Here is a 14890-nt window from a genome sequence, read left to right as displayed (position 1 = left end):
GGAGCCGGAGAGGAGGGGGAGGCTGAGTGCCTGGCTGGCGTTCCCTAGCTGGAAGGAGATAAAAGCTCCGGACTGTGCTGAGCCCCAGTTCCGACTGCTCTGAACCCCAGTTCTAGGCCAGACCCTGGGGACCCAGGCTCAAACAGAGGGAGCCGGGGCTGTGAGGCGGAACCCCAGGGGAGCGGCGAAAGGCAGAACCCCCGGAGGCGCGCACATTGCACGCAGAGAAGGGACGATTGACTGTGCCGCGGAATTGCCCTGGCGGGAAGGAGACAGGGGCTCCAGACTGCTCTAAACAACACCTCCAATCAGTTGAACCCCAGTTCCAGGCCCATTGGGGGAGAGACTAGACTGTTTGGTAGCAGGTGAAACTCGAGGGCACCTCACTCTCAGAGGTGCTTGCAGCGAGTACTGAAGGACCCTGAGGAATACTGAGACTCAGGAGTTGCATAAGGCATGGCTGACGGAAGCCAAGGCAGTAGGCTCCACCCTGAAACTCCGCCCCATCAGGGAACTGCGAAAATGCCGAGACAATGAAATAGATCACAAATGAAAGAAATGGAGGACAAAAAGCGACTGGATATAGAGTTCAAAACCATGGTTATAAGGTTTTTCAAGAATCTCCTAGAAAAGGCCGATAAAATAAATGAGACCTATGAGGATATGAAAAGGGGTCAACTAGAAATAATAAGGGATCAACAAGAAATAAAGAATACATTGTCTGAAATAAAAAATATTATACAGAGTCCTAAAATCAGAATGGAAGATCTCAAGAATCAAGTCAAAGATTTGAAGCATAAAGAGCCAGAAGACACTCCTCTGCAGAAGCAAGAAGGCAAGAGAATCCAGAAAGTTGAAGATAATGTAAGAAACCTCTGGGACAACTTCAAACGAAACAACATCAGAATTATGGGGGTCCCAGAAGATGAGAGAGAGCAAGATATCGAAAACATACTGAAAGAAATAGTGACAGAAAACTTCCCCCTCCTGGTGAAAGAATTAGACTTACAAGTCCAGGAAGCACACAGAACTCCAAACAAAAGGAATCCAAAGAGGACCACACCAAGACACATCATAATTAAAATCCCAAGAGCAAAAGACAAAGAGAGTATATTAAAAGCAGCAAGAGCAAAGAAGGTAGTTACGTATAAAGGAGCACCTATACGATTGTCAGCTGATTTCTCAACAGAAACCAGGCAGGCCAGACGGGAATGGCAAGAAATATTCAAAGTGATGAATAGTAAGAACCTACAGCCAAAAATAATCTACCCAGCAAAGCTATCACTCAGAATCGAAGGCCAGATAAAGAGCCTCACTAATAAAAAAAAGCTAAAGGAGATCACCACCACCAAACCAGAATTATATGAATTGCTGAAGGGGGTTCTTTTGGAAGAGAAAGTAAATAAAGATAAAAATTATGAACAACAAATATGTAACTATCAACAAGTGAATCTAAAAAAAAATTTTTTTTAAATCTGATGAACAATATTAACTGTTGAATATAATAGAATCAGAGGTATGGAAGGGGAGTGAACTGACGATTCTCAGGGAAAAGGGGAGAGGGGGATGTGGGAAGAGACTGAACATAAACTGTGCACCTATGGATGAGGACAATGGGGGGTTGGGAAAGGGCAAAGGGTGGGGTGGGAACCTGGTGGAGGGAGCATTGGGGGGGGGGGAAGGGGAACATCTGTAATAATATGAACAATAAAGATTTTTTTTAAAAAAAGAAAGAAATATCTCTAGTTGTACCATTTTCTATATTCAATAGTGTAGTATATGATTATGATAATCTGCATTTATTTTTTTTAAGTGACAGGATGAAGTGGTATTCAAAAATTGTGTAAGCCCGGCCAGTGTGACTCAATGGTTGTGTGAACCAGGAGATCATGGTTTGATTCCCAGTCAGGGCACATGCCCGGTTTGTGGGCGAGATCCCCAATATGGGGCATGCAGGAAGCAGCTGATCAATGATTCTTTCCCATCATTGATGTTTCTATAAATCTCTCCCTCCCCTTTCTCTCTGAAATAAATACAAATATATATTTTAAAGTATTTTTTTAAATTGTTTTAGTTTTATATTTATGTGATTTAACAATGATATTGAACTTTAAAATCTTAATTGATGACTGAATAAGTGATTTACAAAAAAATATCAGCCGGGACTGGTTTGGCTCAGTGGATAGAGCGTTGGCCTGCGGACTGAAAGGTCCCAGGTTCAATTCTAGTCAAGGGCATGTACCGTGGCTGCGGGCACATCCCCAGTAGGGGGTGTGCAAGAGGCAGCTGATCGATGATTCTCTCTCATCGATGTTTCTAACTCTCTATCCCTCTCTCTTCCTCTCTGTGAAAAATCAATAAAAAATATATTTTTTTTAAAAAAAGTAACCACTATTGAAAAAAATATATCAATGTCCAATAAATATATGAAAAGTTAATAAACTTCACTAGCAATTCATGAAATACGAAGTAAAATAATATACTGTTAGAGTGGCAAAAATTGAAAAGAATGATAAGGACCATGCTGAAAGAGGGTAGGAAAAATGCTGGGAGTAGTATTCATTGATACAGCATTTTTGAAGGTCCATTTATCAATGTTTATCTAAAATTTTTCATTGTATATACACTCCTAGAAATTTTATTCCTAAGAACAGATCTTTAAAATATTAAGAAATTATAAAATGTATTTAGAAGAATGCTTATCTTGAGGTTTTTCATAAGAATGAAAATTAGAAATAACCTGTAAATCCAATGATAGAAGGTTGACATTATTTGATGGCACATCATGCATAGAATACTTTATAACTATCAAAAGAAAGGGTGAGGAGGGAATCAGTGATTTTTGAAGTGCCTCTGTGATCTGTAAGTGAATCCTTAAACTAGTTCAGTGATTAGCTCTCAGCTTAAAATATAAAATAGAATAAAATAAAAGCTATTTGTAAGTACCGTGTTTTCCCGAAAATAAGACATCCTCCGAAAATAAGACCTAGCGCATGGAAAGATAAGACATCCCCTGAAAATAAGACCTAGCGCAACATTGGGAGAAAAGATTAATATAAGACACTGTCTTATTTTCAGGGAAACAGGGTATTGTTTCAGGGGACCTATCCAAATATATTTACATATAGTTATGTGTCTATTGTATCTTAATTTAAAATGTATGTCTTACTATAGTTATGGTAAAAATTATTTGAAAAACAGTATAGAGCTTTAATGTTTCATATAAAAGTGATTCAAATTATACAGTGAAAAAGGTCAAGGAAATGTACATAAATGTCAAAAAGGCAGTGTATAAAACAAGAGGGTTCCATTTGTATAGATGTAGATATTCATATGTGACTACACACATGTTGAGATTTATTTATACAAAAAATTAATGGTTATATCTATATAATGGGTTGTGGTTTTACTTGTAATTTCTTTAAAATTATGAAGTCATTAAGTTATACCCTACTATCATCTAAGTGAAAAGTAATTATAACCACTAATAATATAATAATCACTCATATGAACTAATAAGAAACAGTACCAAAGTGCCTATAATGATAAATGCACATAGGATATGAAGAGATAATACACAGGTTATGACATGGAAATGGAGAGTAAAGATGGAAAATTGTGTAAGTTTATTTTTAATTTTTGTCATTCTTTACATTATACAGAGATGGACAAGCCATTATTTTTGTCATTGATAGTAGTGATAGATTAAGAATGGTTGTGGCCAAAGAAGAACTTGATACTCTTCTGAATCATCCAGGTATGTATGTGTGTGTGTCCGTCTGTTTACATAGAATGTTTTATTCTTTGGTGTTGGCAAAAAATATTGCCTGCACTATACAATTAACTTCTCTTAAAAACTTTATGCATAACTCATAATATCTTCAGCTATAGCACCATATGTTTTTTTTTTTTTTGGTTTTTTTTGTGCTGCATATGTATTTTATTTTATTTTATTTTATTTTTTATTAAATTATTATCTGTTTACATATTTTAACATTGCCCCCCCCCCCACATACCCTCCCTCTCCAGAGTTTTGTGTCCATTAGTTGTACTTATATGCATGTATACAAGTCCTTCGGTTGATCTCTTATCTCCCCCAGATCTCCCTACTCTCCCTGGTGTAATTTTACAGTCTGCTTGTTGCTTTACTGTCTCTATATCTATCTTTTGGTTTGTCAGTTTATAATGTTTTTTAATGTCCATAAATGAGTGAGGCCATGTGGTATTTCTCTTTTATTGACTGGCTTATTTCACACAGCATAATGTTCTCTAGTTCTATCCAGGTTGCTGCAAATGATGAGAATTCCTTCTTTTTTATGGCAGCATAGTATTCCATTGTGTAGATGTACCATAGTTTTTTGATACAATCATCTGCTGACTGGCACCTAGGCTGTTTCCAGATTCTAGCTATTGTAGATTGTGCTGCTATGAACATAGGGGTGCATATATCCTTTCTGATTGGTGTTTTTAGTTTCTTGGGATATATTCCTAGGAGTGGGATTACTGGGTCAAATGGGAGTTCCATTTTCAGTTTTTTGAGGAAACTCCACACTATTCTCCACAATGGTTGCACCAGTCTGCATTCCCACCAGCAGTGCACGAGGGTTCCTTTTTCTCCACAACCTCGCCAACACTTGTCGTTTGTTCATTTGTTGATGTTGGCCATTCTGACAGGTGTGAGATGGTACCGCATTGTTGTTTTGATTTGCATCTCTCGGATAATTAGTGACTTTGAGCATGTTTTCATGTGCCTTTTGGCCTTCCTTCTGTCTTCTTTTGAAAATATTCTATTTAGGTCCATTGCCCATTTTTTAATTGGATCATTCATCTTCCCTTTATTTAGTTGTATAAGCTGATTGTAGATGTTGGAGATTAAACCTTTATCACTGGTAACATTTGCAAATATGTTCTCCCACACAGTGGGCTTTCTTGTTGTTTTGCTGATGGTTTCTTTTGCTGTAAAAAAAAAAGCTTTTATTTTGATGTAGTCCCATTTGTTTATTTTCTCTTTAGCTTCCATTGCCCTAGGGGCAGTATCAGTGAAGAAGTTCTTTTGGCATACGTCTGAAATTTTGTTGCCTGTGGATGCTTCTAGTATTTTTATGGTTTCCTGTCTGATGTTTAAGTCCTGTATCCATTTTGAGTTTATTTTTGTGCATGGTGTAAGTTGGTGATCTAGTTTCATTCTTTTGCATGTATCTGACCAATTTTCCCAACACCATTTATTGAAGATACTGTCTTGATTCCATTGTATATTTGTGCCTCCTTTGTCAAATATTAATTGAGCATAGTAATTTGGATTGATATCTGGGTTCTTGATCCGATTCCATTGATCTATATGTCTGTTTTTGTGCCAGTACCAGGCTGTTTTGAGAACAGTGGCTTTGTAATACAGTTTGAAGTCTGGTATTGAGATCCCTCCTACTCTTCTTTCTCAGGATTGCTGTGGCTATTCGGGGTCTTTTATTGTTACAAATGAACTTTTGGAGAGTTCTTTCTAGGTCAGTGAAATATGCCGTTGGTATTTTAATAGGGAGTGCATTAAACCTATAGATTGCTTTAGGAAGAATGGACATTTTGATGATGTTGATTCTACCAATCCATGAACATGGTATGTTCTTCCATCTGTTTACATCTTCCTCTATCTCTTTTTTCAGTGTCGTGTAGTTTTCCGCGTATAGGTCCTTTACTTCCTTAGTTAAGTTTATTCCTAGGTATCTTAATTTTTTTGGTGCGATGGTAAATGGAATTGCTTTTTTAGTCTCTGTTTCTATAAATTCACTGTTGGTGTATAGAAATGCCATGGATTTCTTGGCATTAATTTTGTATCCTGCTACATTGCCAAATTCATTTATTAAGTCAATTAGTTTTTTAATGGAGTCTTTTGGGTTTTTTATATACAATATCATGTCGTCTTCAAATAAGGATAATTTTACTTCTTCTTTTCCAATTTGGATGCCTTTTATTTCCTCCTCTTGTCTGATTGCAATGGCTAGTACTTCCAGTACTATGTCAAACAGGAGTGGAGAGAGTGGGCATCCCTGTCTTGTTCCTGTTCTTAGAGGGAATGGTTTTAGTTTTTGCCCATTGAGTATGATGTTGGCTGTGGGTTTATCATATATAGCTTTTATTATGTTGAGGTATGATCTTTGTACTCCCACCTTGTTGAGAGTTTTTATCAGGAAAGGGTGTTGGATTTTATCAAATGCTTTTTCTGCATCAATTGATATGACTATATGATTTTTATCTTTCAATTTGTTTATGTGATGTATCACGTTTATTGATTTGCGGATATTGTACCAACCTTGCATTCCTGGAATAAATCCTACTTGGTCATGGTGTATGATCTTTGTGATGCTCTGCTGGAGCCGATTTGCTAGAATTTTGTTGAGGATTTTGGCATCTATATTCATGAGGGATATTGGCCTGTAATTCTCTTTCATTGAGTTGTCTTTATCAGGTTTTGGTATTAGAGTGATGCTGGCTTCATAGAAGGAGTTTGGAAGTGTTCCTTCCTCTTGAATTTTTTGGAAAAGTCTGAGGAGGATAGGTTTTAATTCTTCCTTGAATGTTTGGTAAAACTCTCCTGTGAAGCCATCGGGCCCTGGGCTTTTGTTTGCTGGAAGCTTTTTGATGACTGTTTCAATTTCTTCCCAAGTCACTGCTCTATTGAGATTTTTAGATTCTTCCTAACTGAGTTTTGGAAGTTTGTATTTTTCTAGGAATATGTCCATTTCCTCCAGGTTGTTCTGTTTGTTGGAATAGAGTTGTTCGTAGTATTTTGTAACAATCCTTTGTATTTCAGCGGGATCTGTTGTTATTTCACCTCTTTCATTTCTGATTTTGTTTATTTGGGTCCTCTCTCTTTATTTCTTGGTTAGCCTGGCTAGAGGTCCATTTATCTTGTTTATCCTTTCAAAGAACCAGCTCTTGGTTTTGTTGATCTTATGTATTGTTTCTTTGGTCTCTATGTCGTTTATCTGTGCTCTGATTTTTGTTATTTCCTTTCTTCTGCTTACACTGGGCTTTTCTTGTTGCTCTTTTTCTAACTCTTTGAGTTGTAGAGTTAGATCATTTGTTACCATTTTTTCTAGTTTTTTGCAATAGGTTTGTAGGGATATGAACTTCCCTCTCAAAACTGCTTTTGCTGTGTCCCATAGATTTTGGATAGTTGTGTTTTCATTGTCATTTGTTTCCAGGATGTTTTTAATTTCTTCCTTGATTTCTCTGGTAACCCAGTCCTTGTTTAATAGCATGCTGTTTAGTCTCCATGTGTTTGATTTCTTTAGATTTTTTTCATTGTAGTTAATTTCCAGTTTTATGCCACTATGATCTGAGAAGATGCTTGATATGATTTCTATCTTCTTGAATTTGAAGAGACTTTGCCTATGTCCCAAAATGTGGTCTATCTTTGAGAATGTCCCATGTGCGCTTGAGAAGAATGTATATTCTGTGGCTTTGGGGTGGAATGTTCTGAAGATGTCGATTAATTCCATCTGGTCTAGCGAGTCATTTAGGATTGATATTTCTTTGCTGATTTTTTGTTTAGATGATTTGTCAAAGGGTGATAGTGGGGTATTAAAATCTCCTACTATAATTGTATTGCTATTAATCTCTCCCTTAATGTCCTCCAGCAGTTTTTTTATATATTGGGGTGCTCCTGTGTTGGGTGCATATATATTTACCAGGGTTATTTCTTCTTGTTGGATTGCTCCCTTTAGTATTTTGAAGTGGCCTTCATTATCTCTTGTTATGTCCTTCACTCTGAGATCTAATTTGTCAGATATAAGTATTGCTACCCCAGCTTTTTTTTCATTTCCATTCGCCTGGAAAACCTTTTTCCATCCCTTCACCCTCAGTCTGTGTGCATCTTTCTTTCTGAGGTGGGTTTCTTGTAGACAACAGATATATGGGTCTTGTTTTCTTATCCAATCCGACACCCTATGTCTTTTGATTGGAGCATTTAGTCCATTTACATTTAAAATTATTATTTATGGATACTTATTTGACGCCATTTTTATTCTATACCCCTGTGTTCCTTCTTTGCTTTCTATTTCTTTAATTTTACAGTAGACCCTTTAGCATTTCTTGCATTGCTGGTTTGGTGGAGATAAATTCCCTTAGTCTGTTTTTGTCTGTGAAGCTCCTGATTTCACCTTCACTTTTGATTGATAGCCTTGCTGGGTATAGTATTCTTGGATTCAGACCCTTCCTTTGCATGACTTTGTATATTTCATCCCATTCCCTTCTGGCCTGATAAATTTCTGTGGAGAAATCAGTTGCTAGTCTGATGGGGGTTCCTTTATATGTAACTTTCTGTCTCTCTCTGGCTGCTTTTAAAATTCTTTTTTTGTCGTTGGTGTTTACCAGCTTAATTATAATGTGCCTAGGGGTTGGTTTTCTGGGGTTCATTTTGCTTGGGACTCTGCGAGCATCTTGGATTTGTGTGGGTTTTTACTTCTCTATCTCAGGAAAGTTTTCTGTCATTATTTCTTGAAATACGTTTTCCATGTCTTCCTCAATTCCCTTTCCTTCTGGAAACCCTATTATTCTAATATTGTTTTATTTTGTATTGTCCCAAAGTTCCCTTAGACTTTCCTCCTGTTTTTTAATTTTTTTTTCCCAGAAGTTGTTCTAATTGGGTATTTTTTTCCATCTTGTCTTCTAGCTCGCTGATGCGGTCCTCTGCTTCTTCTAATCTACTCTTGATGCTTTCTATTGAGTTCTTTACAGTAGCAATGTCATTTTTCATTTCTTCTTGGTTTTTCTTCATTTCCTCTTGGTTCTTACTCATATTGTCAAATTTGTTTTCCATTCTTTTTAGCCATCTTATGATCATTACTCTGAATTCTTGCTCAGGTAGGTTGCTTGCCTCTATCTCGTTTACTTCCTTTTCTGGTGAAGCCTGCTTTTCTTTCATATGCGGGGTGTTTTTTGGTCTCCCCATGATCCAGGATGTCTGGTTGTGTAGTTCTCTCTCTCCTGCTTTGATTTAAAGGCACAAAATACAACACAACCAGGTACAACACGCAAGGCACTGAATAGAAATGTGTTTGCGATATTAATAACCACCTATAAGGGTGGTTGTGTTGACTAGAACCCAGAATAACAAAGACATACAATCAAACAAAAAGCATAGGCAAATCAATCTTATAACAAAAAGCATACAACTTCAGTATAGTTAACATTCAACATACAACTTCAAAGCGTTAGAGAGAAAGACTGTTTTTTGTTTTGTTTTGTTTTGTTTTTAGGACAACTGCGAGGGAGGTGTGAATGGGTTTGGAGCAGGTAGTTGGAAATTAGATATATACAAGTAGGGTGAAATTTTAGGAGGGGGTAGACAGAAGGAATGGGGAAAATCTAGAGCAGGAAAGGGTTAAGATAAACGGGGTACCAAAGGAAAAGATCGGAAAGAAGGTGAAGGCATAAAGGTAGGGTTGAGATAGAATAAAGCGTTGGAGAAGGAAAGATAGATAAAGACTGTAGAACAGTAATCCTTTTCGCCGAGCAGTGGGGCACTCCAGTGCAGCCAGGTGTTCGCGCCGCCTGGGATCCGCGTTCTGGGGGTCACAGATGCTTGTTGGTCGCTGCGGCTGTGGATATTCAGGCCTCTAACACGATCCTATCTTCCTCTCAAGATGGCGAGGTTTCCTGTCCAAGCCGGTAGGTAGCTCCGGGCAGGGACGTAGCCCGCGTGGGTGCTTCCCTCTCAGGCTCTTCTGTGGACCTCCTGACCTTGACAAGCTTTTGACCCACAGGAAGTTGCAGTATACCTTCTGCCTACACCAGGAAGGCCCTTGAAGTTAAGGTGCCCAGTGATCACTCTTTCAGACAGGGTGACTGTTCCTCATAATATTTCAGGGTTTCCCTTTCGGCCTTCGCTCTGTATTAAGTCTGAGTCGCATCGCGGGTGAACGTGTGGGGGAAAGGGCTGCACGCGTGGAGGCCTGCACCGCGCAGCAAGCTGGGAGTCGTAGTCAGCACCTTATGTTTTTTAAATTGCAAAGCTTTTTGCAATGTGTTTTGGGTCAGTGATGTTTATTTTCCCCAAAATAAAAGCATCCTTTTTTTCTGATTATATAAATAATATGTGTCAATAGCAAATTATGCAGATAGAAAGAAAGTAAAAATCCATGTATCTCAACACTTATCAAAATGATTTTGGTTGCCATCTTTTCATGCATGTATGTACTAGAGGCCCAGTGCACGAATTTGTGCACGGTTGGGGTCCCTTAGCCTGGCCATTGATTGCAGCCAGTCGGGGCCACAGGAGGTTGGCCAGTGCTGGGAGGGGCCACTGGGGCCAGCTGACTAGAAGGAGAGGCTATGGAAGGTTGCCAGCTGAGGCGAGGTGCTATGGGAGGTTGGCTGGCAGGCCAGGGGAAGGGGCCACGGGAGGTTGGCTGTGGGAGCTCATTGACCACCAGGATATAGCTCCTGCATTGAGTATCTGCCTCCTGGTGGTCAGTGCGCATCATAATGACAAGTCATTCGGTTGTTTGGTCGTTCAGTCGATTAGGGTTATATATATATAGACTAGAGGCCCGATGCATGAAATTTGTACAAGGGAAGGCCCTCGCAGCCCTGGTCGCTTCAGCTGCCTCTCTGTCTTTGTGGCCACGGCTGCCTCAGCCCCGTCTCCCCACCCCCTGGCTGTTCCAGAAGGTCATCTGGACAGTCATTCCGCTGTTAGGTTGTTCTGTCAATTTGCATATCACTCTTTTATTATTATAGATTGCTCTTTCTAATATAATCAGATCATTCTCCTAGAGTGCTTTTTTTTAAACTTCTCAATTCTCTTCTTCCACCTAAGTCATTTTTAGATTTGTGTATTCTTTTTTTATATATAATATATTTTATTGATTTTTTACAGAGAGGAAGAGAGAGGGATAGAGAGTTAGAAACACTGAAGAGAGAGAGTCATCAATCAGCTGCCTCTTGCACACCCCCTACTGAGGATGTGCCCTCAACCAAGGTACATGACTTTGACCGGAATCGAACCCGGGACCTTTCAGTCTGCAGGCTGACGCTCTATCCACTGAGCCAAACTGGTTTTGGCGTGATTTACGTATTCTATGTCACTAATTCTTTCTTCCATCTGATCTTCTCTTAAGCTCACTAGTTCATCCTTCATTTCATTTAGTGAGTTCTTCAACTCCAGATTTCTGTTTGGTTCTTTTTTATAGTAGTTCATTGATTTTTTTTTTTTTAATCTTAGTTCATTCAGTTGCCTTTCTTATTATAGATTTCTTGTATCTTATTGAGATTTTTGAGAACTGAAATCTTCAATTGTCTGTCATTTAAATTACATTTTTCTCATGTCTATTTTCTGGAGATTTTTATTTTCTTTTTCTTTTTTTCTGAATCCCCTAATCTTGGTTACTCGGTGTGCTTGATGACTTATTTCTCTGTTTTGTGTGTGTGTTTTTTAACCCCCACCTGGGAATATGTCTTTATTGATTTAAGAGAGAGAGAAGGATGAAAAAAAATCATGTGAGAGAAACATTGATGGGTTGTCTCCCATAACCTAGGTATATGTTCTGACTGGGAATCAAATCAGCAACCCTTTGGTGCACAGGACTACATTCCAACCAACCTAACCAACTAACCAGGGCAAAATTTGCTTTTTGAAAAACTTTATACTTCAACTAGAAGCCCAGTTCAGGAAATTCATGCACTAGGGGGTGGGAATCCCTCAGGCTGGCCTCTTATCAATTCGGGACCCCTCACTCCTTACCACTCAGTTCACTGCTCCTTAGTGCTGCTGCAGAGGTGGGAGAGGCTCCCACCACCACCACTGTACTCGCCAGACATGGGCCCAGCTTCTGGCTGAGTTGCGCTCCCACTGTGGGAGCACACTGAATACCTGGGGGAAGCTCCTGCACTGAGCATCTGCCCCCAGTGGTCAGTGCACATCATAGCAGCTGGTTCTGATCGTTCTGCCGTAATGGTTGCTTAGGCTTTTGTTATATAGACTGGAGGCCCAGTGCACAAATTCGTGCACTGGTGGGATCTGGCCAGCCCAGCCCCAATTGGGGCAGATTGGGGCTGGGCCTGTTAGGAGGAGGAGACAGTGGGAGGTTGGCTGGCCGACCTGCCAGCTGGGGGAGTGGCCACAGGCAATTGGCTGGCGTGCCACTCCCAGTTGAGGTGGGGGCCCAATTGGGAACAGGGCTAGCTATAGGGAGGGGCTGTGGGTGGTGGGCCGGCCAGCCCCCAAATGGAGTTGGGGGCCAATCAGGGGTCTGTGGCTGGGGGAGGGGCCATGGGAGGTTGGCCAGCCAGCCCCACCCCTGATTGGTGTGTGGGGGCCAATTGGGGGCAGGGCTGGCTAGGGGTAGGAGAAGAGGGTCGATGGGGTGGTGAGAGCTGATAGGGAGTGGGGCTGGCCGAGGGAAGGACTATGGGTGGTGGGCTAGCTGGTCTCACCCCCGAATGGGGAGGCCGATTTGGGGTTGGGCTGGTAGGGGGAGGGGCTGCAGGAAGTTGGCTTGCTGGCCCCACCCCCTATTGGAGTAGGGGGACAATCAGGGTCAGGGCCAGCTGGGGAGAGGGGCCACAGCTGACCCCAACCCAGATCGGGCTGGTTTGCTGGCCACAGTGGGCGTCATAGCAACCGGTCTCTGGCTTTTTATGTACAGGCAGTCCTCCTGTTGCGCTTGACTTGACCTACATTGTTTCTTGGTTATGCCTCTATCTCCCATTTATTTAAAAAAAAAAAAAAAGTTTCATCATTTCGACATATGTACATATGTGCTTTGATGTTTATTATTTATTTACCACAAATAAAGGTCAGGAATTGTTCTTTCTTTTAAATTAGTTTTACTGTTTCACTTCATTACTGCTGTGTATGTGCTCCATGTTAGTGACGTATGTGCTTGTGTAGGTGGGTTCCTACTTCTGGCAAAAATCGCATTACTTTGCTCAGTAGCAACAGATCTCCGGATCTCCCAGGTAACCCGAGGACCTACTGTGTATAGATGTTAAACAGGTTGATATGTAGAAATATTTCCTTTGTTTTCCAGGAGGTGGCGCTGAAGCTCAAGTTTCATTTTCTCTTACCTGCTCTGCTAGGGCTTCTGGCATCTCTGTGGGTGTCACCTCTGCTGGTGGAAAAGGTTGCATATTCCCTTTACCGCCTGGTCAACTCAGTCTCGGGGCTCCACTCCCGTGTATTTCAAGTGATGGGATTTGAATAGCCTTTGTATTCCTGGCACTGCCTTCCTGTAGCCAGGAGCCCCCAGCTGCCTCTATCAGGCTATTCTGCAATGGGTGAGGGATGGATGGGCCAGATGAAGCGGTTCTTGCCTGTGGTTCTGTTCTTCCTCCTGAGTTTAGACCCAGTGTCTACAGACTACTTAGGCTGGAATGGTTTTTGTTTTTTCTCCAGCTCTTTCGACATTTGCCTAGTTGAGTATGAAAGTGCCAGGTGGGCCATGCTGGTAGGGTGGGCTGATTCCTGAGTCCTTTGTTCAGTGCCGGCAGGCTTCAGGCACAGTGATTTTGTTGTATTGTTTCTCTGACCTGGGCTCAGCCTCAGTGTGTGCCCAAGGACTGATGGCTGTCTCTGCCCTCGAGGCTGGTCTGCCCACTGGGACTGCACCCCAGCCCTTCACTGCTATCATGCCCCCTGGGGTCCACAGCCAGCACCTGGCTGCCCATTACTTCTGTCTGTCCTTCTCCCTACCATTCTGCCTCCACTGTTTGCTAAAATAGTCCACCTTCAGCTGTCTCAGTGTACAATTCTCAGACATGTTTGTGTTTTAAACAGAGAATCCTTGGTTGAATTATAGCTGTCCCACCTCAGTGATAAAGAACTGGAGATCCTGTCATGCCAAAATGCTGCTGACTACAAGTTTTGGTGTTTTACTTTCTTTTTTGTAATGTCCTCTTCTGATTTTGTATCAGAGTTATAGAGGCTTCATAAAATGAGTTGGAGAATATATATACTTCTTTTTATTTTTGGATTTGTGTAGAATTCCTATCATTTCTTCCTTAAAAGTTAGAATATAGCAATGACTGACATACCACTGTCAGTATTTGGTGTGTGTGTTGAGGGAGTGAGGGGCGTGAATTATGAATTCAAGTCCTTGAATGATATAAGACCATTAAAGTTATATTTATTCTTCGGTCAGTTTTGGTAATTTGTGACCAGCTTTATTAATGTACTATCTAAGTTGTCAGATTTATTGGCATAACATTATTTATAACATCCTCTCCTTATCCTTTTAATGCCTACAAGATCCATATGATATATCTTCTTTCATTCCTGGTATTAGTAATTTATGTGTCCTCCCTATTCTTGTTCAATCTTTTTTAAAAGTTTATTGGTTTTATTAATTTTCTAAAAACTTCTGGCATTTTAAATTTCCTCTTTTGTCATTATTCTCTCCTCTTGATTTATGTTGAACTATCTCTACTCCCCTTGTGTTTCATTGTCTCTTTTTCAGATGGGAATGGACAACATCGATTTTATAACTTTTCTAATTTAAGCATTTGAAGCAATACATATTCTCTAAGGATTTAGCTTCATGTCACAAATTTCGATAACTTTTTTTATTATCTAGGTCAAAGTATTTTCTAACTTACCTTGTGAATTCTACTTTGACTCTTGGAATCTTTAGTAGTATATTATTTAATTTCCCAAATAGTTGGGAAATTTGTATGTATATTTTGTTACAGATTTTTAATTTAATTCCACTTGATCAAGCAACGTTCTGTATGATTTCACCCTTCAAAATACATGGCCCAGTAGATACGGTCTAACTTGGCTTGTAATTCACCTGCAGTTAAATAGAATGTGTGTTTTTCTGTTGTGTGAAATATTCTATAAGTAATGGTTGATAGTGTTGCTCATATCTTCCACATTCTTACTGATTTTTTATTT

At 40.0% G+C, this 14890-nt stretch overlaps 1 protein-coding gene across 7 annotated transcripts in view; it reads left to right on the top strand.

The window, feature by feature from the left end:
- Nucleotides 1-14890, top strand: part of ARL6 (ADP ribosylation factor like GTPase 6) — a 53507-nt gene that overhangs the window by 17953 nt on the left and 20664 nt on the right. For all 7 annotated transcript variants that reach the window (XM_036446478.2, XM_036446475.2, XM_045584047.1 and 4 more), the window contains one exon: nucleotides 3663-3757. In XM_036446478.2, coding sequence (XP_036302371.1) covers nucleotides 3663-3757 — 95 coding nt within the window. The remainder of the gene's footprint in view (nucleotides 1-3662; nucleotides 3758-14890) is intronic.

Source organism: Pipistrellus kuhlii, unplaced genomic scaffold, assembly GCF_014108245.1.
Source record: "Pipistrellus kuhlii isolate mPipKuh1 unplaced genomic scaffold, mPipKuh1.p scaffold_m20_p_2, whole genome shotgun sequence".
NCBI lineage: Eukaryota > Metazoa > Chordata > Mammalia > Chiroptera > Vespertilionidae > Pipistrellus > Pipistrellus kuhlii.
This window is presented reverse-complemented; position numbering and strand designations above follow the sequence as displayed.